Source organism: Agelaius phoeniceus, chromosome 6, assembly GCF_051311805.1.
Source record: "Agelaius phoeniceus isolate bAgePho1 chromosome 6, bAgePho1.hap1, whole genome shotgun sequence".
Classification (NCBI taxonomy): domain Eukaryota; kingdom Metazoa; phylum Chordata; class Aves; order Passeriformes; family Icteridae; genus Agelaius; species Agelaius phoeniceus.
The window spans coordinates 8159256-8186593 of record NC_135270.1 but is presented as its reverse complement, the minus strand read 5'-3'; the positions used below and the strand labels follow the sequence as shown (position 1 = coordinate 8186593).

Genomic DNA, 27338 nt, shown 5'->3' with positions numbered 1-27338 from the left:
TCAGTTCCATAAAAGCTTTTAATAAAAAGAAATTTGAATTAAAGTGTGCAGAAAAGTATAGAATACAAGTGGAAAATATCTCTTCCCTATTAATGACTAGTATAAAGCACAAGATGTCTTAACAGTTATAAATTGCAACATTCACTCCATTTTTATATGGAAAATAACACAGTTATTGCAGAGCATTATGAATGTAGCTATTAATCTTTCCTCAGCTTTTCTCTCTTTTATTGCAAAAGCAAAAAAAAAATTCCTCATGTTTCTAGAATTAATTATTAAAGAAGGCACTGAGAGATTTAATTACCCCTAAACCCCAATTTTGTTAGACTATTTAATGAGGTCATAACTTTGACATTAACATTTCACTATTTAATAAAGAGGACTACATTCAAACTGCCCTATGACAAAAAGGCCTAATCGAGTTTTATCTGATTATTCAGCTGATATCTGTTCTTAAATGATGAGCAGGAGCTATGGAAGTGTTTGCAGGCTGATTTTAGGTCATAGAATCATAGAGTGGACCGGGTTGGAAGGGCCCTTAAAGGCCATCCAGTTCCAGCCCCCCTGCCATGGGCAGGGACACTGTCTGTCGTCATCGTATTGCAAAAGTTCCATACCTTCTTCGTGGTCTCTCATGGGCAGCTCCTCACAGCACTGACTCCAACTCTCTTCTCACCTAGCTAACCCACTCTTTTATAGCACTGATCCTCACTGGACACAGCTGTGGCCTGTTAAGGGCAGGCTTGTTCCTAATCTTTGGTAATTAGTACAGCTGCAATCCTCAGAGTGAGATCATCTTTTGCACTGTCTTCATTTTCTTAGATTCTATCCCCCCACAACTGTCCACTAAATCAGGTTGCTCAAAGCTCCATAGAACCTGGCCTAATTTTAATTCTTTGGTTATTTAATTCTGTAGTTGTAGTTCTATTGTGTTACCCTTCCAAGAAGAGACTAGGATTTGTTTGACTTGGAAGGGACAGTTTGAAAATACAGAGTTGAACAGAAGGATTTGGGGGTGGAAGAGTGGCTGTTTTGTCCAGCTCACAGCATGGTGAGAGGCATCCTGTTAACTCTGAAGCTATAAGAACAGTGAAAAATAAACTCAGTGGACATGTTGAGTATGAAAACAAGTACTTTAAAATTCTTTCTTTTTCCATTTGGTGTTTGAATGTAGGGAAAGAACTCCACTACTTTGGCTGCAGTCATTTCTAGATTGGATTCTGAATAAAAATCACACTGAGTAGAGGAAAACATCCTAAAGACCTATTGGAGGTGGGTGTAACAAAAATGGATTTGGGTTTAGTTGCCACATTTCTGTCACATGCAAAGTCAATTGCCACTTCTGCTTTGTAGTTTCTAGCCACCAAGCATCATCAGCATTCTTACTTTTCACTTTACTAAGACATCTGCTGTAGAGACCTTATGTCTGTAGATGGCCTCTACATTAGGATTTCTGATAGGATTTCTGATCCTGTCTGTGACCTCTACACTGATAGTGATTTATCTTCCTAATGCAGAGGAACATTAATATGATACATTCTTTGGTAGGTTTATGATTTCTGAGCTTATAGACTTGGGCATGTAAGAAAAATTATTTGTGGCTGTGATAATCAAAACATGTGCAGTGGGATATAGAGAATACAGCCTCTGTTCAATGACATCATGTATTACAGCAGAGTCCTACCTAGAAAGGTGTGTATTTAAAAATAGCATCATGGCAGTGTTGTGGGATTTTTTTGGTTAGTGAATTTTAGTTATGATCTATGCAATAAAGAATGCAAGTCTGAAAATAAAGAAAGGTGCCCATTCATAACAAAATTTAGTTCATGATACTATTTCCCTTTTACCTTTCAAGCCTTCTTGGGAGGGCAGGTAGATATGTAGAGGCAAAGGAAGGCATTGTGATCTGCAGTCAGTCCAGTGAAGTGATAATCTTTCAAGCCACTTTGCACACTGCTTTTATAAAAGCACATAAACTTACAGACATAGGAATGTATTTCCTAGATTCAAAGACTAGGGCACAGATAAATCTTAAATTTTAACAAAATTTATATGAACATAATCATATGAACAAAATGTTTCTCAGCTTATAGAAACCAGAAATAAATTTATGACAGACTCATAGAATGGTGTGGGTTGAAAGGGACCTTAAAGACCATCTCATTCCACCCACTCTGCAATAAGCAAGGACACCTTTCACTGTCCCAGGTTGCTGCAAGCCCCCCCCAGCCTGGCCTTGAACACTTCCAGGGGCTGGGCAGCCATAGTTTCTCCAAGCAACCCGCTGCAGTGCCTCAGCACCCTCACTGTAAAGAATGTCTCCCTCATGTCTAATCAAAACCTACCCTCTGTCACTTCAAAGCCTTCACCTTGTTCTGGAACAAGCCCTTGTCAAAAGTGATGTCAGTTTCTGAAAAGAAGACTCATTTTTTTAATATTGCTGTTGTGATTGAGGTTAGATAATCTACGTTTTGCTCATTCTAGTTAGGAGAAAGCTCAATCCCTCTTCAGAACCCTTTTCCTGAGGAGCTGGAGCCTTGACATGACTACATCCCAGTCTGCATAGGCACCTTCCAGGTGCCGTGTCACTTCTGGACAGGGTGGGTAGCCTTGGCGACCGTGGAGCACACGCCAGTTATCAAATGTCAGTACATCTCCTACAATGAGATTGCACAAAGGTCAGTAGCTGGAATGTTACAGTAGATTCCTTCAAAAAACCACAGAGAAAGATTGATATCAACAGTTAGTGAGGAATATAACAGCTAGAGATACACAGCAACAACACAGTAATTTTAGCTTTCTCAACCAGAGAGGCCAGTTCCCTTTTGATACCTCTTTCATTTCTTGTATAATGAGGAGTTAAAAAGCAGGGTGGTAGAGTAGTGCATACTGAGAAAATCAAGCCTTGAGGAGAATGCAGATCCATAGAGGTGAAATAAAATGTGTAAAAACCACTAGGATACATTTTATTTGAGCAGTCTAGTACCAGTTGTACTATACACATACATGCTGTCCCTGTTAAGAGATTTACATGAGAACAAAGTTAAAACACTGAGAGTTAGGAAATTGCATAATTAATGCTAGAATACCAATTTCATTTTTCTCTCTTGTGTGTCTCCATTATGGTACATCTCGAATGAAATAAACTCAGTCTTTCTTATCTTCTCCTCATTCCCCCTACCACCATTTGCATTAATCAACAAAATGGATTGTATGCCACTAATGTAATGTAAGGCACTTTGTTTTTCCATTAATGTGATCTTACTCATTGTTTTATTGTCTGCTTCCAATGGAGAGAGATTAATTTCCTCACAGACATTTTAGACACAAGTACCATAGTATCTGAGGCAGTCAGATACAAAGATGAATTTACTTTTGTAATATCTCTTGAGAGATTCATATATTTGTTTTAATGCTGAGGAATGAAAGAACAGAGATTAAGGCCACACATGACATCACACATAGGATTGCCAATCTATGGTGCTATTGATACATCAATTTCCAACATGCTATGTAGCCTAAAATGCTGTTTTGTATTTAGTTTAGAGATACATTTGGCTAATCTATAGGTAGACTATTCCTCCCTGCCACTTTTTTCTTCTTTATAGTGTAACAATGGCAAAAGAAATCTACGAGATGAATGCAAGAAAGCAGTATGAAATAAAATAGGTGATTGAAAGACTTGAAGTTCCTCTCAGTACTAGTGCTAGTGTTCAAGTATTCTGACTGTCAGGAAAAACATGTGAAAAATTGTTGTGAGGAGAAGGAACTTACTGACCTGGTTTCATCTTGAAAGTAAACTTGTGTTCTGCACTGTTCAATAAATCATTAAATTCCTTTAGAGCTGCATAAAATGGCCTCACTTTTTCAGCTGGTATATCAAACACTGTGTCTCTTGTTGCATTATTATAATTGATCCGAATTGCTTGGCCTCTGGAATCCGTGCTATAAAACAAAGAAAAGAGGAAAAAAAAGGAAAGGAAAAAAGAAAAAGGAATGTATTCTGTTGTTACTCAAACAGTTCAAGATGATTAAACAATAACTGAATTCTCCTGCTGGAATATCAGTATGTTTCTATAGTAAAATTCAGATTGATATTGGATTGGATTTTGCTAATTAAGACTAACTAGGAAAAGGGATAACCAGGAAAAAGTGTAGACACTTAATTTGCTCAAAGACCTGTATTATATACTCTTTAATTGTAAACTTTTTTTAGTAAATCATAAACTTTTTTTTTAAATCAGAAAAGAATATGAACATTTTCATTTCATCTTCTAATAGTATATAATTCTTAATCTAAATGTTTCAAATTATGACCTCTCCTTGGCATGATATATATGTGTACATTGGCTGGCATTTGGCTGTTTGCTAACCCGTGCCCAGGAGTTAGGAGTTACTCTAATTACCACCACTTCTTGTTTGTGTGTGGCAAAACCAAGTAAGTGGCACAATGCACAGAACAAGTCACACATTTCCCCAAAAAAACAGACTAAAGATCCCAATCAATCAACCACAAAACTCCACCCAAACCTAGAACTACAGACCAAGTTAAACCAGTGTTTTCCCACAAGGTGGCAGGAGCAGACCTTTTCCTACCGACACATCATCCACCAGATGACAGGGATTTTCTTTTTAGGCGTTGTTGAAACTACTCACTCTATAATCCTTTGTTTACAGTGCACAGCAAAATCACAGTAATCCACCCCAACATCAGTATAGTCTACAGCAGTAGAGGACAGGATCTGATATGCTTCAGGATTTTGTTTCTTCAGCTTGTTGGATACATGAAATCCATCTACAACTTCACTTTCACCTCCTGCAGCTGTTTGCTTTATACAATGAAGAAATTGAACCTGGAAGGAATTAACAGCTCTTTAAAAAATAATTGGCTTGCATATTTAACAGCTTATTAGTATCAGTTCTCTCACATCTGTGGTTCTTTTATTCTGGTTGTTTGGTTTTTTCCCAGTGACAGACTGAGCTCTCATTTACTGCAGCTCACAACACTCTGCCACCAGTATCACAAAGGCAGAAAATTAAAATAGCATGTTCATAAATTCATCCCATTGGGACATCTTCTAATGCTTGCAACCTGTGAGTCAGTGGCAAAGAGGTCTTGCTTCTTTCCTTTGAGTCCCTCTTTTTCTTCCTAATACTTTCCAGTTCTCTGGAATGATGTGAGTTATGTGGATTACACTTTGATATGACAGGAACCAGGTGAAAACATCTTTTCTGTGGTTGTCCAGTTTTACAGAAGGGCCCTGATTTTTTTTCATGAAAGGGCAGACAAGTATTTATCTTTTACCAATTCACAGAAAACAGAACATACCATCTTAATTGTAATTCTTTCTCTGTTACCCTCCTGAGCTGAAGAGATGAGTCCTAAAATGTCACAACCTGACTATAGCATTTAGACACCTAACTTTTGTAAAGTAATGAGAACAGTACTCACAGCATATAGAGAACCTGAAAGTTTCCTCATGTGGCAATATTTTCAATACTTTGTGAATTTAATTTAAAAATTATGGGGTATATGGGAGACTTGCTGAATTTATATCATACTGTATAAATTGTATGCCATATGTATATAGATCAGCATATGCAGTATAATATATTGATATTTTTACACTGCTCTTTTAAGATGAAATTCAGAGCCACTGATCACTAACCATTTTTCACACTACAAGACCATTCCCCTTTCTCCTTTTGTGGAGTGAAAAAGTCAGTAAACTCAACTTACCCCAGGTGGATGCTGCAGAGCAGGGTAATCAGTGTGAAAGCAGAGTCTCTCACTTGTGTATGCTACATTGTTAGCATCTGCTTTGTCCTGCACTTGCCAAGTCGGTCTTTATAATGAAAGGGAAAAGAGAAAACACGTTAGAACATCCAGCCCACATGCCAGACAGGACACACTGAAACTGCGAAATCACAGCACAACAGTCACTTCATCTTTGGACATGAAAATATTCTAACATTATAAGAAAATAAGGATTTAGCAGTGTCCCTCCAGATAAATAAATTTAGCAGTGTCCCTCCAGTGTGTCAAGGGACATCTGGCATCAGGACAGTACCTAGAAGAAGGATGGCTTTTCAATGGTGGCAAAGGCCAGCAGAAGACACTAAACAAGAGGCTTCTGCCAGTAGAAATCATCCTACTAATGATGCTTCAGAAATAAGTGAGTAGAAGCTGGCCCATTTCTTTTTATCAGCCTTTCACTTTACCATTGCCACGTGGAGCACATTATCAGTGAAATGCAGAACTTGTAAAGGCCATGCAATTTTCCCCAGAAGTTATTTTTAAGGCTTCATAATCTTAGAAAATATAGAGTATCCTTTACAGGGGGATCTTTCCTGTAGGGTGAAAATTTGCTTCTGGAGAAAAATGTCTTGATGAAAGACTTTGAAACTTCTTTCCCTTCTATGACATCCTTGTTGAGAACTAGCTCTGTTTATTTTATTACATAGTTTCTCCCTTGGAATTTGGCACAATTCAGTAAAAAGTTTTCTGACAACTGCAGTGAAAAAAGTCACAGCTCTATGACAATGACATGAATGCCTCATGCTGCTGCACAGAGAAAATGTGTTTTGAGTGCCACACCATGCAGGAGAATTTGAGACCCAGAACCACAGGTTTTGTTTACACAAAGTTCACATGATTGAAGACACTCCTCAGCAGATGCATGTTATAGATCCAGATGTTTGTCTGGAAAAGTGTAATTTACCATACAGAGATGATATAATTGCACGCACATCAGTGACCAAAAAGAAATTGTGAAACTCATTTTCCCTTGTGGAATACTATAGACAAAATATGTTCCAGATGGTGTGTGCCTAGTTTTACTTCTTAATAACAGTTTAAAAAGAAAATAGGCTAAAGAACATGCAGATAAATTATTTATATATAGTATATAAATACTTTTGTTCTAGGAGTGATATTTAGTATAGAAATTATGCAAAATGCTAAAATTTGATTTCTGCAATTTCCGGAGGGAAAACCCTCTTGAGTATTTGCAAATGTGTTTAACTGTCTAGGAGAAATAGTTTTTATTATTTGGTATGGCACATATTCATCAGTACGTTACTTGAGTAACAGCACATATTCATCATCACATGACCTCAGTACTCAGTTATGACAATTTCAACCATACTTCCACAGTCTGACAGCCAAAAAACAGCCCCTTTTTATAATTCCTGTAATTAAGATAAAAATCTAGCTGAAGGCAGCTAGATTTGCTCAATCTTTAATTTAATAAGCTGTGGTGTCACTTGATAGTTCTAAAACAATTTAACACATTTTAATCATCTTATTTAGATGATTAAAATTTTAAAAATTAAAATTTTAGATCTTATTTAGATGATTAGATGATTAAATTTTAAAAATTAAAATTTTAATCATCTTATTTAGATATATAAAATTGCTGGAGTGATAATATTTTATAGAATCATCAGAAGTTTTTGTAAAAGCAGTCGTTGCTTTTGTATTGTCAGGATTTGCAAGGGAAGCTGCTCCCCAGGAGCTTTCCTTGCACACAGTGAGCTTTGCTGAAAGCCCAAGTTACTGACTTGAAGTCAAAGAGGCTAATGGGGAGCTCAGCATTGCATATGGAAAAATCAACCTCACTTTGTCTAAGTCTAATCTGAGCTGAAGCATCAACTTGGCCATGTTGGGGGCACAGGTAGTGAGGGTATGCCAGAGGACTCTGGGGCCTTAAGGAGAGCAGAGTGGGTTGGAATGGTTTGTGGTTTAATAATTAGGGTCAGGTTTCAAAGCCCATTGTTCAGGCTGTTTGATAGAGTAGGAAGATTGGCACCAAGCAGGTGTAGCAATTTTTTTGCATTAGATAGCAACATGGGTTCAGTCTTCATCAGTAGAAAACCAGGCTGTCTGTCACCTGCTTAGTCCTGCCAAAGTGCAGCGCTAGGAACTGAAGCCACATTTGAATCATTTGGTCTTACACTTCATTAGAAGTCTATGTCTTATATGTATGAGATTTAGGACATGTGTCCTTCTCTTGCTACTGAGGACCTCCAGGTGACACTGATGGATTGGCTGTTTGCGTGGCAGTGCTGCAGCCCCAAAGGAATGCCTTCACACCACACCAAGCACTGGACAAGGCTTCAGAACAGAGGAGGAACACAGGGTCTCACAAGCTGAGAAGTTGGAGAAACAAATAGCAGTATGACTGGAGACTTCATTAATGCAGTTGGGTATCCATAATAGAAAGAAAAAGGTTAAATTAAAAAGGTGGAAACTCTTGGTGTTGTTATATGGCTGATATGGAGAATGTTTCCACTTTTTAAAGCAATGACATTTTAGGGAGGTCACACCAAGCAGATATCTAGACAAGAAGAAAGGCTTTTTTCTTTCATGTGTTAGAATTATATTCATTGCTGTTACATTTTGGTTTAAAATTCAGGGTTCTGTTAAGGTAATGTTTAATTTCGCAAGTTTGCCAACTCCAGGTTTATCCTTTTATTTCTCATATTTTGTAGGCCATGTATTTGGCTCCCAGTAAAACACCAGGGAAATAATAACCCAAAGTTATTATTTTATTACAGTTGTAAAAGCCACTCCAGAACTGGATGCCAGTAAGAACTGAACTTCTGTTCAGAGATGAAAATTATGGTAAGTACTAGCAACAAACATTTCTTCTTAGTTAGATGGAGGTCACTGTTTCAGCTCAGCAAGATGTGAGTTGCCACCATGGTTTGTCTGCTCATTAGTAGGTGTTTGCAGAGGTAGAGCTTCAGTTTGCCAGCTCTTGGCATCAAAAGGATAATTTACAAGTGCCTGCTTGTGCTCCTTCAAGCTGAACTCTGCTTGTTGGGATTGGCTATGGCTTTCCAGAGCAGACTCTGTTGAAAGCAGGAAAATGGGTACTCAGCCCATCTTTTTTGGTGAGGTGGGCCACGATACCATCATCAAAGTCTTACCTATAGCCATGACTCAAAATCAGACTAAGAAAAAGTTTCAGAATAGATAACTTCCATTGTTCAGAACGAGACTGGATTGGAGATTCCTGGTTTTGTTTCATGGTATTGATAAGTAAGACTCTCTCACTGTTACCCTATATTCAACAGCAGTTAGTGTTATTTCTGCTCTTCTCTACATACCCTACTTGTAACAGCAGAGCGATTCTCTTTTACAGTTTATGAATTTGATGCCAAATTTTCTAATATATAGAGAAAAAAAATACACCTTGCTTTAACATATAAATCCTCAAAAGAGATATAACAAGCTTAGACGAAAAACATTAGAGGTGATTACAACACTGGCAAAACAAAGATTTTATAAAACAAACTCACCCATAAAATGTGAGACGCAGGAACCCAATCCTGTGGCCAAGTTTAATCAATTCTCCCTGCCTTGTTGCAGCTCCTGTCAGTAGAACAATTCCTACTTTCTTTAGGGTGCACAACCACCTGTATGCACTTTCATCATTGTACATGATCTCTTCAAAAGGTATTTTGGGAAGTTGAAGGTCTGAGCCCCAGTATTGATGTTCTGAAAGGGAAGAAATAGAGAAACAAGTTCTCAGCTGTTTTAGCATCAAAACTCTTCAGTTTACTGGCTTGTATGCACAAACATACACACACATTCAAAGATAGTGCACAGTAATGGGTAAAAAGGACAAAGATGTTAATTCTTAATTTTTTTGTTTTGTGTAAAGTTAGCATTGATTCTAGTTTTTTTGCAAAACTTGAAACATTACTGGTTTAAGTCAAGCATTCTCTTAAATATTGAATCAGGGCTTTTATACTTACAGTAAAGACATATTCGTTTTTCCTTGCTATTATATATTTAATCTGAAGCTGCTATTCTTAGAAGAGTGTACTATACAGCATGAAAAGACTTAATCTAGAATAATTGTTTTGTTTAAATCACAACTACCTTACTTGGTGTTTTAATATTCAGATAACTTGCCCAATCATCAATCACACACTAGAAATGAGACCACATAAACATTTGTAAAATTATGCAGGTGGCATCAATTATAAAATGCCTGTATCTCTATTTATTCCAACATCTCTTCAATGGACAGGACAAATTAAAACTACAAATTCCAAGGAGCTTTCAGAATTGAGAACCCTGGGTAATTTTACCTGGTGACTGAAGGATATACTATAGTTCAAACAAATGTGAAGACCAAGTTTGGGCTTACCCATATCTTTCTAGATATAGGTAGGAAACACAAAATACAATGTGGTCTTAAACAAAATTGAACTCAGACACTATAGAGTTAAAATATTTTTCAGTCAGTAGTGTTCTTCTTTCATCTGTTTAAGGCTACTTAGACAAGGTCCAAGAACCAGAACACACATTCCCATATATGACCTATCCACAAAGACCATCTTTCTGGTCTATCTGTTTTTCAAAGAAGCAGCAGTGTGATTCAACAGGCTGTTCAATTTTGTAACACGTTCACAAAATAAAAAAGCGTAAATCTTGAGGAGACATATAATCTCACATCATTAAATTTCTTTTTGATACCACTCCATGGTCAGTTACTCACCATCCCACTGTATTTAACTTAATATACATCTTTTCACACGTTTGAAAGATGGTGAAAAAATAAAATAGGAATGTTTTCCCTTTACTCTATTAGAAGTTAAGAAATTATATAGACTTATGTATTTTTTTATGTTGTATAAATATGCTAAGAAAATCCTTTGAAAGACAGAGCAGGTGAATAACCGTGTGAAAACTAACAGAAGATTTTAAGTTTCATCTTTTCCATCCTAGTTTTCTTACTGACTTGCTAATAAATATTTTCCTAATTTTCCAGAAACAAGAAGTAGAATTTCAAGGAATATATCAATAGATTTTTCTTCACTTTGGAAAATAAATACATGCACCTAGAATTGAACTGCAGCTCCAGGAGTCCCAGGCTTCCAAGGGTACATGGACTGTAGTGCCCTCTTGTTCAAGCTCCCAATGGCTCTTGCCAGAAGTTTCACCTGTTATGGGATGACCCTTCTGCAGCAGGGTATGGCCTGTGGTGTTGGGTTTTCTGGTGGGTCTTTTGTTGCAGACCTGTGCTTTGTCACAGCACTGCAGAGCAGCACATGCTCAGCATAGCAGGCTGGGACTGCCTTGGATTTTGGCATGACAAACCTGTCAACCCCTACAGCTCCCTGTGGAACCACCACCCTCCACCCAAGCAGACCGGCAGCACTGGTGCCCGTCCTCTGGCCTCACATCCAAACAGCTGTGGAGCCAAAGGGAGGCAAAAGCTAAATTCAAAATGTTTCTCATATCACTTAACTTGAAGAGAAATAATTTTTTCTGGGAATTTAGCCTTTGCCAGACTCTGAAATGTATTTGGGAATAATACTATAACATTGCCTGCTGACTGAAGAGATATTTAACCTCTGCAGTACTGCTGCAAGGTGGAAATTGCAAAGTGTCAATGAAACTGAACTCTACACCGATACTCCTAAAACAGCTACTAAAACTGAAGAGCTTTTTTTCTTTAATGTTTTACCACTTTGCATTTTAAAAACACCAACAAACCAAAATAGTTGCCAAACGCCAACAAAACAAAAAAGCTAGAGAGTAAATATGGTTCAATCCTGCCATGCAAGGCCATCAACTCTTTTCCCCAAAGCTTCACTTTTCTCATATGAACTCCCTTCCAGTGACAAATGTAGCCAGCATCCTTAATGGTTTAGGTTTGTCTCTCTTTTTAAAGGTGCAAGCTGGTACACAAATGCATATCAATCCTACCTCAAATTTCAGAGAAGAAAGGCTCCAAGTTTCCAGCCCTTCAGTGACATGCTGATGCAGTCAAGAGCTTGGCCTTTGAGCTACTGCAGGAGCAGCATTTCCCCCTTCACATTTGCCAGTGTACTCCATAATGACACCATGGTAAATACACCAGAACCTGAAACCTTGCATATAGCTCCAAGTGGTAATATAAATGTGACCACACCATTTAATACTGAATATCCCAAAGAAAATGATTAATTTTAGCACAGGATCTCTAGCAGACTTTTTAATCTTTATGCTTTACATATTAGTATTTGTGGGTTTTTTTCAGAGAGCTCTTAGAGCTTGATTTAAATACACTAGTGCCAATTTTGATCCTTCTAGTAGTTCTGAAGTCTAATTTCTGACACTTATGTCTGATATACACATGAACTGCTTTTAAACAAAAACTGCTTTAAAACAAAAAACAGTGAAGGAATTCTCCTGACTGGTCCCAAAGAGCATCATAGTCAGGTGAGCACAACAGCAACAGGTGAGAGAAAAGTCATAGGTCTGTGCTAAAAGAAGCAGCATTTACACCTTTGGCTCTGGATGAAAATGCTCTATGTTGTCCAATATTTACAATTTGACAGATTACCAGGTCCATAATTAATTGGAAAAGGGACAGGAAAGCAAAACTCAGAGAATGGAAAAAAGATCTTGTGGTATGCAGATAGTTACATTCTTCCATTTAAAAGTGTTTTTTAAAAAGGCTGCCTGAAAGTCTTAGAAAACTGTATGCTCCCCATGGCATGTTATTCTTCCACATACCAAACAACAGGAACTTTCTACCCATTTTTATTCACAAAATCTCTTCAGCCTGAAAATCTCTCAAGGAGCTGCACTGAACTGCACAGGGACTGTACTCTTTGGCAGTATTTCTTGGTGGAGCCCACTCAGGCACCTCATTGTTTTATCATGTCATCATAGAACAATTTCTTCCCCCTGCTAAGGCAGTAAATACAGTTTCCATTGTACTATAGCAGAAGTATTAGAACATATGCTCTGAAAGCTGAAGGGGTAAGAAAGATAGGAATGAGTCATTAGTGTCTGGACAGCCTTAGGTTTCACTTGCACAGCACAGCTGAAGTTGCCAAATTAAAAATCTTTATGTTTGCAAATCACAGAATCAGCTAGGTTGGGAAAGACCTTTGTGATCATCAAGTCCACCCCATGACCTGGCACCACCTTGTCAACTAAACCATGGCACCGAGTGCCACCTCCAGCCTTTCTTAGACATCTCCAGCACGGTGACTCCACCACCTCCCTGGGCTGCCTGTCCCAATGCCCAATCTCCCTTTCTGGGAAGAAATTCTTCCTGAGGTCCAGCCTGAACCTCCCTGGTGCATCTTTAGTCCGTGTGCTCTTGTTCTGTCGCTGGTTGTCTGGAGCAGAGCCCGAGCCTCACGGGGCCACAACCTCCTTTCAGGGAGCTGTGGAGAGTGATGGGGTCACCCCTGAGCCCCCTTTTCTCCAGGCTACGCAGCTGAGCTGCTCTGCAGAGCACTTGTGTTCCAAGCCCCTCTCCAGCCTTGTTGCCCTTCTCTGGACATGCTCCAACATCCCAATGTCCTTCCTAAAGTGAGGGCCCAGAACTGGACACAGCACTCCAGGTGCTGCCCAACAGGGGAGCAATGACCTCCCTGCTCCTGCTGGCCACACTATTCCCAATCCAGGCCAGGAGCCATTGGCCTTCTTGGCCACCTGGGCACACTGCTGGCTCACATTCAGTCTGCCACCAGTCAGCACCCCCAGGTCCCTTTGCTGCCAGGCTGTTGTCCTGTCACTCTGTCCCCAGCCCGTAGTGCTGCAGGGGTTGTTGTGGTTTTGATGAAGCTCACCTTGCTGGATTCAGCCCATCTATCCAACCTGCCCAGGTCCCTCTGCAAATGTAACTGAACAACTCATACAGGATAAAAACAAGTCTTACAGAATTGTTTTGTATCTTTATGGATAATTTATATTATGACTACTAAAACCCCAGATCTGTGTGCTTTTCAAAATGGGAAGAATGAAACTCTTTTGAAAGAATTAATGCCTCTTTCAATCATTTCAGAACAATAATTTGGGGGGAAAAGAAAGGAAAAACAAAAATCCCATTTCTTGATCATACCAGGTTAGTCCTAACTACATTAGAGTTTGCATAAAAAGAGAAGATGCCCTTCGTTCAGTACCTGCAGATGGTGTGCATGCATCAACACTTGGAATTATCCAGCATTTGCTACACAACTTGGGACAATGCTGATCAAATCTTCTGGAGTAATAAAAGAAAGTCTAGACACCACTAGAGTAAATTACTTCATCTAAAATTGTTTTGCCTACAGCATGTATTTTAATGTTTGTTGAAAGCCAAGTGTATTTTTGATGTATTGTAAGTTATGTATACAGCAGCCTAACTTGTTATTAAGCCCTTATTAGTTATTACTGCAGGATAAATTCAAATGACCAAACTTTTAAAGTAAAAAACTACTTTTAACTTCATCCTCCTAAAATTATCATCTCTCAGGACCTAGCAGAGAAACTGAAATTAGCATTGATGCTATTAACATCCTGATTCAAATTTATGGAGCTGGATATAAACATTCAGTATCATCACATTTTAAAGAATTATCATCATTTGAAACCTTTAAACTGCTGTTTAAACATGAACCTAACCTAAGGTTAAAAATATTAGGTACCACTACAGACTAGCTCTGCAGAATCTTCTCTTTCACCCAACAGGAAAATATGATTGTGATGTTATCTAATTCCCACCCCCCACCCCCCCAACTCCCCAACCCCATCCTATTGTTGGAATGCCAGCATGTTGGAAAATGAGCCTCAGCAAACACAATGGAGTTAGATACTGGATACTGGCTTACTCAGTGTGTCTCACAAGCACCCTCTACTACCCCCAGCATCTGAATTACAGACATGGTAAATCATTCCTGTGACATCTGCTGTGTAGAACTCCAGTAAACAGAAAGAAAAACGAGTATCTTTGAGACACCACAGCTGTAGAAGTGGAATATGGCTCTTTGGCTGTTCTTTTGGGAGCATCTTGTAAGCTGGGCTGAAATGAGCCTTGATATACACAAATAGCAGATTTTGATTTTGCGTATTGCATGGAGAGGATCTGGCAATGTTTTAAAAGAGAAATCTTGACATACTGCCATAGAGCTATTTATAGTCACTTCATCATGCTCTGAAAATCTGACCTACTCTTCTTTTTGGGCTTGACACGTCTGACATCTACATTTCTTGAATCAGAAACTATGATGGAAAAACTTTTTTTTTAAAGCAGCACTAAAAGCAAATAACCACTTGCAAAAGAAAAAAAAAACCAAACAAAAAAACCCAGCCTCAGCTGTGAATGTCAACAGTGAAGGTTAACCTTTAACTACAGCAGTCTGGCAAGCTTGCATTTCTCTTTGTTGAAGCAGCATGCAGGGCTGGCATTTTGTACCATTGTCTGTAACATCATACAGCTGGGCTATGGTTAGCTGCTTAAGGGCATGTAATTTGCAGTGTGCATCACCACAAGGAAGTGTGTTCTAAACTTACCAAAAAATACAATGAAAAACAGATCTTAAACAGCCAGCAAGCAAACTCACAGCCTTGTTTTTTGAAACTGAAACCTGGGGAAAACTGCAAGAAGGTGTCAATCGTAATGAGCCAGGGAGTTCATTATTATCATTGTCTGAGAGCATGAGGAAGAGATGAATGACGCCACTTAAATAAAGCCAGTTAATTGGTGTAATGTTCATACACAATTTCTTCAGACCAACCATGTGAACCAGAATTTGAAAAAGCATTGCCCAAAGAATGAAACAAATCTTTGGTGTACATTTTTACCTGGATGGCCCAAATGGAGAAGAGCAGTGGCAGAGCAGAGAACTGGCTTCCAAAACATGCACTGTATTTAGATGCCAAAGGTAACCACTGTGCAAATGCATGCATGTGAAGGCAAATCACAGCCAGTTAAGACTTCATAATAGGTGAAAAAGGTAACATTACATCTGAAATTTTGAAATCTCAGTAATTAATACCTTTGCCAATTAACACAACCTGAGACCTAGATTATTTTGCCTGGGTACTAGTCAAAGTAATTTATGTTGATCCCTTTGAAGACTAAAAAACATCCTGCTAGCTTTCATAGGATATTCATTTTCACAAATAAAAGTTCTTGCCATCTGAAAAATCAAGTCTAGGTTCCCTGAATGAGGTCTGTATCTTCACCATATTCACTGTGGAAGCATGCCAAACTCTTCAAAATAGTAAACACAACAGTTTATTTTTTGCCAAAAGTAAAGTAGATAGAAACTTTTATATTACCAGGGGAAAATAGATTCATTCTGAACTGTGAAGAGTTTATTACAGCATCCACTGAAATGAATGGAGATATTTCTTATCTTTTAAACCAATAATGTCCTATTTTAACAGATACTGTCTTAACACTGAACACAGATGCACAGCTTTCTGCAAGAGCAGATCTCACAGGAACACTGTCAAGAGCAATCACAGGCATCCTCCAAGCTTTCACACCTCCATGCTCAGTCTGTAATGCTGTCAGAGTAATGATGAAATGCATCATGCCAAACCTCGTGGGTTTATAATTATCCACTTTAAAGGGTAAGTGATTTGTACAGGGTAAATGTTACAAAGACAGTTGTACAAAATACTTTGTGATCAAAAGACAGTCTACCACTAAAACACGCACGGGAAGCAAAGCAAACACAACCTGAACTTCAGCACTACACACTGCCAGGCTACACAGTTACTTTTTAACAAGAAGGCCATGAAAAAGGGGAAAAATATTTCAGTTTTAACTCCCTTGCAATTCCTAATTATCTTTCTTTTTAGAAAAAATTAGAAAAATTTAAATAGAAAAAGTTTAAACAGCACTCACACACTTGCATAGTCACAGACCACTGGTGGTCCATGGCTCATGTATGAGACCTACTAACACTTTCTGGAAAGAGAAGGCTTTTAGGAAAGTAACTGCAGCCCAAGTAGTTGTACTCTCTCAGGTACAGAAGGTAGAAGAGGGAAAAGATTACCACAGGTCCCTGTCACACATGCACTGCCTGGCCCTGGGCACCAAGGGCTGTCACCACGGCTTCAGCTGGGTAGACCTGGTCCTCACACAGGCACCTCAGCCAGGAGTGTCAGCGTCAAACCCCTTGCACTTGTCACAAGCATGGCAGACATGGATTTAACTCCTACCTGGCAAAAATAAATCTGCTCGCATGACAGCTCTGGCTTCTTCAGAGAAGCATCGTTTTTTCAACCACTCAGCTTCATATTCACTTGTGTGCTCATCAGGCCATGTAACGGAGATCTGTCAACACAAAGGAAAAGGTGAGTTCAGAAAAAAAAAATTTGAAAAACATCATCTAGAACAACAAAACCCCTTAGAAACAGCAGAAATTGTAATACTTAGATCAATAATATCAGAGTTAAACTTTCCTTGAAGCATGATAGCAAACAAGTAATGAAAACCCAACTGAAACACCATTCACATTCTGCCACTTTTTATCAATGTTCATTTTCATTTCAACCCATGACCTAATTTGCTGGTTTGTGTGGACTGTTTCCACTGTGGGAGCTGCACTTAAGAGAAAGAAGAGAATTGTAAAAACTGGCACGTATCACTGGGGAGAGCACTTCACCCCAGCTCAGAAGAGCAAAAATTTCTTGCAAAACACTGACAGGTCATGAGAAAAGAAAAAGAACAAGACAGACAAGGACCTTTTGCCAGGAGAGAAATCCATCTCCTACTTTTGAAGTCTTCTCTCTATCAAATAAAATTTTAAAAAGTGTTGAGTTTTTCAAATTCCTGAAAAAAAAACATGAATAGAAAGCATATGGCTTTGCTTGTCATGAACTGAAAGAGCTCAGTCTAGCACAGACCTACAGCTGAATTTTTAAGGTGGATGAATAGGTATCACTTCCCAATTCACATGACTCTGCTCATTCACATGATGGTAAAACACTATCAGTATCATTTTAGTATTAGTGCTGTGCTTTTATCAGTTTCTGAATATAACTGGAAGCAGACAATTCCTAATTTTCCTGATGAAATAATGAATTTACATTGCATTAGTTTTGTCTACAATCAACTTGGGAGCCCAGAATTCCTCACCAGAGACCCTTATCCTGTGGCTGAGCTACTCACACATGAGTCAGCCTCTGCAAACTGCCCCTGCAGCGAGGCTGCCCCATCTGACCCAGGGCTGACTGCTGCATTTTTAATATGTTTAAAACACCTTGAAGTATAAAAACCAAGGAAATTAGTTTGCCAAAGGAGCCACAAACTGTTTTTAATAAAACATAAAGAAAATCTAAATAATATACTAGGATTTTATATATCAGGAAAGGTTGACATTCATAAGGAGGGCAGCTCCTATCCTCTCTTGCTTGATAGCCTTCTATTTTGCAGGAAGAAATGTTAGAGTAGATAAGTAGACAGGGATACAGACATTAGTCCAATTCTGATTATTGGCTTTAACTTTGGTTTGTGTTCACTCAAGATAAAGGTTATTTTGCATTGAAAGTTTGCTAATAAAGCTGATATTTTGTTATAGATTAAAGTAATCATTTTCTTGTTTTTCAGATTTTCAAGCCATTTACTCAAAGAATAAAGAGAGGAAAAAGTGTAAGTGTGATTAAATGGGCAAGAAATGTCTGTATTTTCAACAACTAGTGATGAAGAAGCATATGGCAGAATTTTGAAAAGCATTATTATATGAAAATAGCTGAAGCTTGGGTTTATGCAGCCTCTGCATAACATCCATACAGTGAAGTTTCACATAGAGGTGGAAAGATCTGAATTCCCCAAAATGCGATTCTTCCTGAAAGCTTTGCAAATACCTGCTAAGGTTTGCAAACAATCAAACTGTCATTAGGGCGCGACTTGCAATTGTCTCGAATTCAGATTAATAAGCATCGTTAGACAACTTTCGCGAGAGGGTGAGCGACGGTTCGCTTCAAATACCTTTTTGCTATCCGCCAGAGCAACCTGCTTCGCCACGATGTCCACATCCAGGTCCTCGAGGCGCAGCCTGCGCGCCCCGGCGGAGGGCAGGAAGCAGAGCGGGCACTGGCAGCTGTCCCGCAGCCACACGCACGGGTAGCGGCTCTCGCTCCCGTCCTCCCAGCGCACGCACACCGAGCGGCCGCCGCCCGCAGCCCGCACCGTCCGCACGGCCGCGCTCATGCTCGGCCAGCCCCGCCGCGCACCGGGACCGCGCACCGGGACCGCGCACCGGGACCGCGCACCGGGACCGCGCACCGGGACCGCGCACCGGGACCGCGCACCGGGACCCGCGCACCGGGACCCGCGCACCGGGACCGCGCACCGGGACCCGCGCACCGGGACCGCGCACCGGGACCCGCGCACCGGGACTCCGCTCCGCGGGGCCGCCTCCCCCGCCTTCTGCACTCTGTAGCCAAAACGTCACCGGGAGACGTCAGAGGGAAGTCATGGGGCTCCTGAAACCATTTGCCGTTTGTTTTTCAGAGTTTCAAGCCGTTGACTTAAAGAGTAAAGAGAGGGGAAAGTCTAAGTGCGATTAAATGCGTGAGAAATGTCTGTATTTTCAACAACTGGAGAAGCATATGGCAGAGTTATAAAAAGCATTATTATATTATATAGTGGGTTCTACCTTTTGGGTTCTATAGCAAAAAACATCAGAGGGAACTCCGTCACGGAGCTCCTAAAGCACCACCAAGAGCAGCTTATTACTGAAGAAGCAAGAACAGCACAAGGACACTGTTACAATGATTCTCCCTTCCCTTCCAACTACCTAGACTTCAGGAATATTCATTATATTGTGAAAAACGGCATTTTAAAAAAATGTTAAAAGTTTAATAACAATAAAATGGTTATAAAAATAGCAATATAATTAGAGTAATAATAATTTGGACGATTTGGATTAGGACGGCATGAGACAATAGAAACAAAGAGTCACGGATGTCCATGTACCTTTTTCTGGGCAAAATAAGCCCGAAAAAGGACACCCGTTAACAGAGGATTAACCCTTAAAAACAATGACCTGTTGCATATTCATACACCTCATACATAATGCATAAATTCCATTCAAACAAAGGATTCTCTCTGGTCAGTGTCAATTTTTTCCTCCTAATCCTAACAGCATCTTCAGGGCTGAGCAAGGCAGGAAGAAGTTTGTTTATTCTGATAATGGAGCAATAAATTCTCTTTCTCTGAAAGATTTAGGCATCCTGTGGCTGCTATCTGGTGCAAGTACCTCATTTCTTTCTTAAAAAAAATATCCCACATACATATTTTCTATTTTAAAATTATGTTATAACCTAAAACCATATTTAACACACTACTTAAGAAAATTAATACAGCATAACCTTCTAACATAACACATATAATATTCATTTCAATATTTGCGAAAAGCCAGTCATAAAATAGGCATTTTTCACAATATGTTACTGACAGAGGGTGTAGTCAGACATATCTATTCAAAAATCCCTTCAGTTTGATCTGTCATCTTGGCTGTCTTTCGTTGCCATGCCCTCTGACCAGAGATGATGCAACAGCCCTGAAACCTCCTCTCCCCTTGGTTGGGGTGAGGGCAAACCTGGCCTCAGCAGGTGAGTCTGTGGGCTCCCCCACCCTGGACACAGCCAGAGTGCATTTTCAGGACAGATGCTGGGTCTGGCTTTCTTGTGAATACCTTCTTCTTCCCCAGCCTTGTTTACTTCTCCCTAGCCCTGAGGTAACTGGACAATCCTGTCACTGTTATCTCGTGTTCCCTTAGGCAGCTGAACTCCCAGTCCAAAGTTCCAGTCAGGAGGCACATTCAGGAAGGGGTGGGCTTTGGTGGTCACAGTTTCATTGTGCAGTTTTGCCAAAAAGGGCAACAATTCCTTCATAGCAATGTTTGAGCCCTTAGCCATAACGTTTCAGTCTCAAGACACCTCAAAACCAATTCCACAAACCAAAAGCCAGAGCTGCTGCCAACCATGTTCAAAATCTAAAGTATGAAAGTACATACACCATAACCCCTGCTGTGGATACTATGGAATAGAAAACACAGAATCCACCTCCCTGCAAGGAAAAGCTTTGTAAACATGACTCTAGCAACAGGGTTTTGTGAGAGTTCCTCTCTCCTTTCACAGCCAGACCACTTTCTATGGATATACTCTTTTATTTAAAGCCAGATGCATACTTTCCTGCAGAACGATGGTGTACAGATCCTAGAATTAGAAAAGCTCTGGTCTAATGTTTTTGCATATTCAGAAAAATTCAGGGGACGCTCCCTGAATCAATAAGCCATTACATACGTATTTTAATGACTTTATCAATGTCAAATATTGCATATTTATTATCTTCTCGTTTTGTTCTTAAACTCACAGGGCAACATATTGATGCTACCAGGACCAAAGTCTTGCCAGCTCTCTTTGTGCACGAAAAAATGTCCTGGGCTTCAGTATTTTGACTCACAAAGGCCTACTGGAGTTATCAGATGGTTTTTCAATATTTTTCCTTTGCTGCAGTTTAGAACAGGACCCTTGGCTCTTCACAATCCCGGCAGCAGAGCGATTCTCAGCTCTCAGCCCGGCAGCGGTGCCGAGAGAAAAGAGGCTCGAGCACCATGTGGCAGGTTCCACAGAGTGCAGGCCTTTATTAGAGCAGGGCCTCAGTGAAGGGAGCCAGGGACAGCAGCTCCGGTTTCACAGGGAAAAACAGGGGTTTATATCGGGAACTGGAGGGCGGGGAGAAACAAGGAACGAATGGGATACATGTAACTTGGATGAGTAACAAGGGAGAATCCAATGGGGTACAACAATTAACAGAGAACTGCAAAGGATCATGCGCGGGAGAGGTTCCTCACCCTAACTGAGGTGCGCCTCATTCAAGGCTTGGCTCTCCAGGGGAGAGCAACCACTCCTTTGCTGGCTGATTCCTTGGCCCCACAATAGGCAGGGAGAGACTAAACTTCTTCAAACCCCCACTGCCACACCGTACCTTTTCAGAAGGCTGCAGATGTCTGCCCATCTTGTTCTTTAATCCAGCCTTTTGTACTCTTCATCTTACATGCACTGCACCTGTGTGCCCTCTGTTACTGTGCAGCTGGTGAGCACCCGTGGGCACCCCATGGCTCATTGCTGTCAGTGCTGCTCCCCTGTCCTGCACAGCTGGAGCCACTGGGGATGAGGCTGGGCCACAGCCCCACTCCCAGTCACCACAAACTGTGTGCCCACATGTGCCAGTGTCTGCAGAAAAACACTTGTCTGATGCTCTTACCTCACAAGCCAACAGCAAATATGCCCCATAAAGGCACAGAGCCCCGTGTACTCACCTTCCTTCATGGCTGCACAGCACTGCAGTGGAGACACTGCCTGAAAACCACTTCAGCCTCCTGGGAGGAAGAGGGAATGGTGGTGGTGTGTGGAAAGAACAAAAGAACCTGGGCTTTTAAATACTAGATGTAATCTACATCTGGTAGATTAGATGAAGATGGCCTCTTGTTTATTTGCTCTTTTTTTCTAGGATTACTCTTCTTAAATTAGAGAGTATGTAAAATACTATTTAAAGTCACAAATTTAATAGCATCCTAATTTATATGCAGATCCAGTTATGAATTATGAATTAGCTTGCATTTGGTTGTACCTCTGTTTGAATCCTGAGTATAAAGTGCATTACTTAAAAACAAATCTCAGATAAATTACATTAAATTAGAAACAAAATAATATTAATTAAGAAAGGACAAAGTCTGCTACTAAGAAAAATTAACTGCTCTTCATTAACAAAAAACTGTCCACACAGAAAGTGTAAAGGAAATAATTCTTAATCATTACCCCAAAAAAGGCACAAAAAGGTCTTAGATAAATCCAGCTGAGAAACTAAAAACTATAAGTCTGCTGAATTGATTTTCGTGGATTAAAGCCTAACACAAAATTAAGAATCATAGTCATAGTATTTTGGAGAAGAGACAACAAGTAGACAGAAAAAAAAGTTCTTGCAGTTTGGAGTGTATCCAAATTTTTAGTGTAAATAATAGTATTTACACTATATACCAAATATATAATACCAAACTATTAGTATTAATAATAGTAAATTTCTATTATAACACTAAAACTACTCTATGGTTTCCCTGTCACAGGGAAAAAATGGCAGAGTGGAAAAATGTATGGAAAATATCACACAAGTATATATCTTTTTTTTGTCATCATACTCTTCACAATATTCACATTATCCCCTTCACTGGATAATGAATCTCTTCCCTAAGCCAACCTTCCCCAATGACTTTCCTCCCCGACCCTCCAGGAGAGTTTAGACACGAACAATGACCACTAAACAGTTTCTAAGCACCTACAAGGAGTGTCTGCAGTCTAAGTAAGGTTGTCATCTGAGCAAACACGATACTCTTGGCATTGTCTTTTCTTATGAAGGAATGTTAATGGCATGCTGGAGACTGCCAGCAGTACCTCCCCAAGGTAAGGTAGTTTTCAAGGAGGAATGGCTCTATCCAAGCCACATCATTAAAAATGTAGTGGTTATGGAGACCATATGTTTTCCTTGTTACAGACGTAGCCATTAAATTCTGCCTTTTCCAGTGATAAATTGATCTTGTAGGCAGGATGACAACTCAATGAAGAAAATAAAACAGGCAGTTTTAGTTTTTTTTTTTTACATATATGTTCTAATAACAGCTTCTTAAAGAAGCATGTAGCACAGTCAGGTTTTTTTTTGCCAGTTTCACATATTATAGGAATGAAATGCAGAGCCACAAATTGAACAATGTTTTGCTAATGGCTCACCAAAAAAAATCTAGGTAATAAAAAAACAATTTCCCCAATGAACTGCAAGTAAAAATACATTTTAAAAGACAGAGAAATTACAGATTTTGAATCCACAGGCTTACTTCAGGAATAGTGGCTGTGAAATGCACTTCACTCACAACACTTCAGTGTTAGCTGAAAATTTCTTTAATCGTCACAAAATTGATATTCAAGAAGCATGAGCAAAAAAACTGGTAAAGCAACATGAAGGCCATCTAAACAAACAGCCGCACCAACAGTAATAGACACACATCCAATAGAATTTCTCCACAAAATACACATTACCTAGACAAGATTATGACCAGAGCTCTGTAGTTCACAAGGTTGTTTCTAGTGACTAAGCCAGGTATTTTTTTGCTTATGAGGTTTACATCTTGCCAATCTACATCTGAGTACATGACAACCTATAGGAGCAGCAATTTAGCTTCAGACAATTCATACAGCCCAGCTTGGCACACATAAGGTTTTTTAAAGGCTTACCAAGGTTTGAAAGCTTCCCTTGACTTCTCTCCGTGATGATGGTCCTGGGTAAGTCAGCCTGTGAAACTGAACATTGCAGTTTTGAAATCCAGTTTGCACACTCCCCTCTGAATCCCCACCCATTCACTTGGCACAAGGCAAGCACACTTTTCTTTCTTGAGATTTTGTTAATGGTTTTGGGCATGCTCTGAGCTTCTGTTCTGTGTGTATCAGTGGATGTGAGAATGCCCACATCAGAGCACTGCCTTCAAAAGTGAGCTACCTGGAGAGAAGTGCAGGTGAGTCCCTTAGTGCCTTGCTTTGATCATAGAGCACTTTGAGTTGGAAGGGATCATCTCAAAGATCATCTCAAAGATCATCTCATTCCAATCCATCTGCCACAGGCAGAGACACCCTCCACCAGACCAGGCTGCTCAGAGCTCCATGTAGCCTGGCCTTGAGAACTTTCATAGGTGCAGCATCCTCACCTTCTCTGGGCATCCTGCTCCCCTTGATGAGAAACTTAACTATTAAGTGAGCTCTCTGTGACTGTTCCAGCTGCAGCACTTCCCCCCCCACCCCAGAAAATAGCCATTTGCTCTTCAGCACCATCAACTGTTTAATAAATTCAGAAATAATACATGTTTTGAAAATCATCAGAAAACTACAAAAAGCCCCACTGTCACCTCAATTTTAGCTCGAACTTCTGCATTCAGAAAAAGAAAAAAGAATCTAGTACCAATATATTTTAACATAACAGAAGAACATAATGGGGATTACTGCTGCTACAATCATCCTTTTAAAGCTCTCTGCTTAAAAGTAATTACCAAATTTTCAATGATAAAAGGGCCTTTACTATTTAAAATAGTCTGTATGAAGAGCCAGAAGATTTTCATACCTCCCAAACAAGTAAGTTTTATCAGATAAAAAAGCAAAAGCAAGATATTTATAAGATTGCAAAGAGTATTGCAATATAGTTTTTGTAGTTTTTAAAGAAAAAAATTGAATTTAAAACTTTAAACTGTTGAACATCACTAAGCATTTAATTCTTGCAGGCAGCTCTATAAAAACCATTTAATGCATCAGCTCTGACTCAAAAAAATGATATATTTAATGTACACATTTGCTTAGGTCAGCCAAAGTTATGTAAATCAAACTCTAGTAGATTTAAATTTCCTAGGAGATTTTTGTATTGGCTTCATCAAATCCACATAAGATTGACCATTTGTATTAAATGTGTGAACTTATACACAGACCAGACTCAGATATCTTCATTTTCTCCTAGAAAGGACCATTTAAAGCCTTCCAAAATCAATGCTACTAAAACAAAATCAGAATTCTGCCATATTTACAGTAGAAAAATGGTTATATTTTATTGAAACATAAAAAAAGTCAAGAATTCATACATGATATGAAACATTAGTGTGGACTGTAAAGTACCACAGTCTTGTTTCATTAGATGACAATTTAGAGGGCATTGGGTGGAATGAGTTATTCTGTAAATACTCACATATCTCCTGCTTTGAAAAGTAAGCATTCTGCAAACATTTACTCTTTTGGTATGCTGCATACACTGGAATAGTTTCAGCTTGACCAAACATCTGCTACTGCAAACAGCATAGTCAAGCTGTTTAAAGGATATTCAAGAAGCTGTTTTATGCTACTATTGCTTTTTATATATATATTTGAATTGCTTATATATATATATATTTGAATACTGCTCTCATATGTCTAAAAAATAGCACTGTCATGCCATTTTTGTTTATTTACTAATGTTGTAACAAACAGTTTGATGTTGTAACAAATGCTGATGTTTATTTACTTCATGTTATAACAAATGACTCAAAGTGGGTAAAACACAGGCTTAAACTTCCTTTAAGAAGCCTCTGGGCACAAATGGAACTGCATGGCATCCTCAGGGGAGACTGGCCTCAGGCACTTCTGGAGCTTGGTCCAGCCCAGAAATGCTATTATGTTTTGCTAAGAGAGTGAGCACACAAGACTCAGTGACTCTGCTCACTCTTCTGTTGTGCCATCCGTCTCTAGTGGCAAGGAAAGTATCACCAATAAATTAATTTTTAAGAACTAGAACTTGTCATATAGTTTCTAACTTGAGAACAGAAAAATAACATTGAGTGGTTTCACCAGAGTCAACCAATAAAATGTTTCCTTTTTTTTTTTTCCTCAGCAAATCTTTAAAGATACTGAGGACTTAAAGATGCCAAATGACATGTAAAGTATCTTGCCAGTAGGCTACATTTCACTGCCTTCAGCAAAATGAGCTGTCTGGTTCTGTAAGCACCTACCTTCATGAGACTTTCCTGGTGTCTTCAGCACTCTAGTCCAAGCTGACTTATGTTGAGCCACTGCACTGCTGAGTAACTTACCCACTGAATGGTTTGCAGGCTGGACTATAACTAAATGGGAGCAGGGTTAACAGGAACAGACCTCAGAAGTACATCAGCTTCTCTTCCACGGGTGCTTAAAAACTCAAAGAAGTCTGCCCCACAAGGCCTTTTGTATTGTTGCTTTTAATGAAACTTGATTACCTCATAAGTCTGTAAATTTTTATTTGTTTTTACTAAAAAGCAAGTTATTTCACTTGGCAAGGGCTACAAACTTTCAATGTTTTGCTGAAAAGACATATTCCAACAGAATGTTTTAAAATCAAGAGCGTCTTGGAAACTAATAACAAAAATGTACTTTAACATTGTTTTCAAATATTTATTACAACAACTTAGAAACTCTTTTCATCCCAACAGGTATTCTGCCTGCAGTATCTGTAACTTAATAGCCACATTACCCAAAATTGTCAGTTAAACAGCAACGAGTCTAAAAACCCCACCCTCTTTCCCACCAGGCACTTTTGCTATTGTCCAGGACCACAAAGTTATATTAATAACTTAGCTAGCAAAAGTACAAAGGCACCAACAAGAAAAGTCAATGTGTTTGCACGGACAAAACCTTTTAGTCAGCTTTAGAAACACGCTCCTGGCTCTCAAATCTGGGATCCAAAACTCTAACCAGTGCTAGGGCTCATTCTTTTTGCTATAAAAATCTCTACCAGCATTCTCAGGATCTGACATAAGCCTTTTTGGCTGCTTCTTAGGGTTATGATAGCTTAGAGTCACAGATAAGCAAGCCTGGAAGTACAAATCCTGCCAGAATAGTTCCCATCTTTCCAAACACAAATAAAAATCACAGCTTAACGTAGTAGAACAACATTTAAGGAGCATATAATACATATCGTTCGAAAGGAAGTTAACAGAGGGCCAGAGGTGTCACCCTGAAGGGCTAACAACAAAAGCAATTTAAGTATTTGCTACACAGG

The 27338-nt window shown here is 39.3% G+C and overlaps 1 protein-coding gene across 2 annotated transcripts; it reads right to left on the bottom strand.

The window, feature by feature from the left end:
• BBOX1 (gamma-butyrobetaine hydroxylase 1) lies at positions 1–27175 on the bottom strand. Of its 2 annotated transcripts, none has more exons than XM_077179573.1 (7): positions 24029–27175; positions 16955–17069; positions 9307–9505; positions 5741–5846; positions 4657–4853; positions 3779–3945; positions 1–2657 (listed from the first exon to the last, which is right to left on the bottom strand). In XM_077179573.1, the coding sequence occupies exons 1-7, from the start codon at positions 24149–24151 to the stop codon at positions 2497–2499; spliced, it is 1068 nt and encodes a 355-aa protein (XP_077035688.1). In that variant the 5' UTR covers positions 24152–27175; the 3' UTR covers positions 1–2496. The 2 variants fall into 2 exon arrangements, with proteins under 2 accessions (XP_077035688.1, XP_054490465.2); XM_054634490.2 differs by lacking the exon at positions 24029–27175 and adding an exon at positions 18726–19598.
• Positions 27176–27338: the final 163 nt, after the last annotated feature.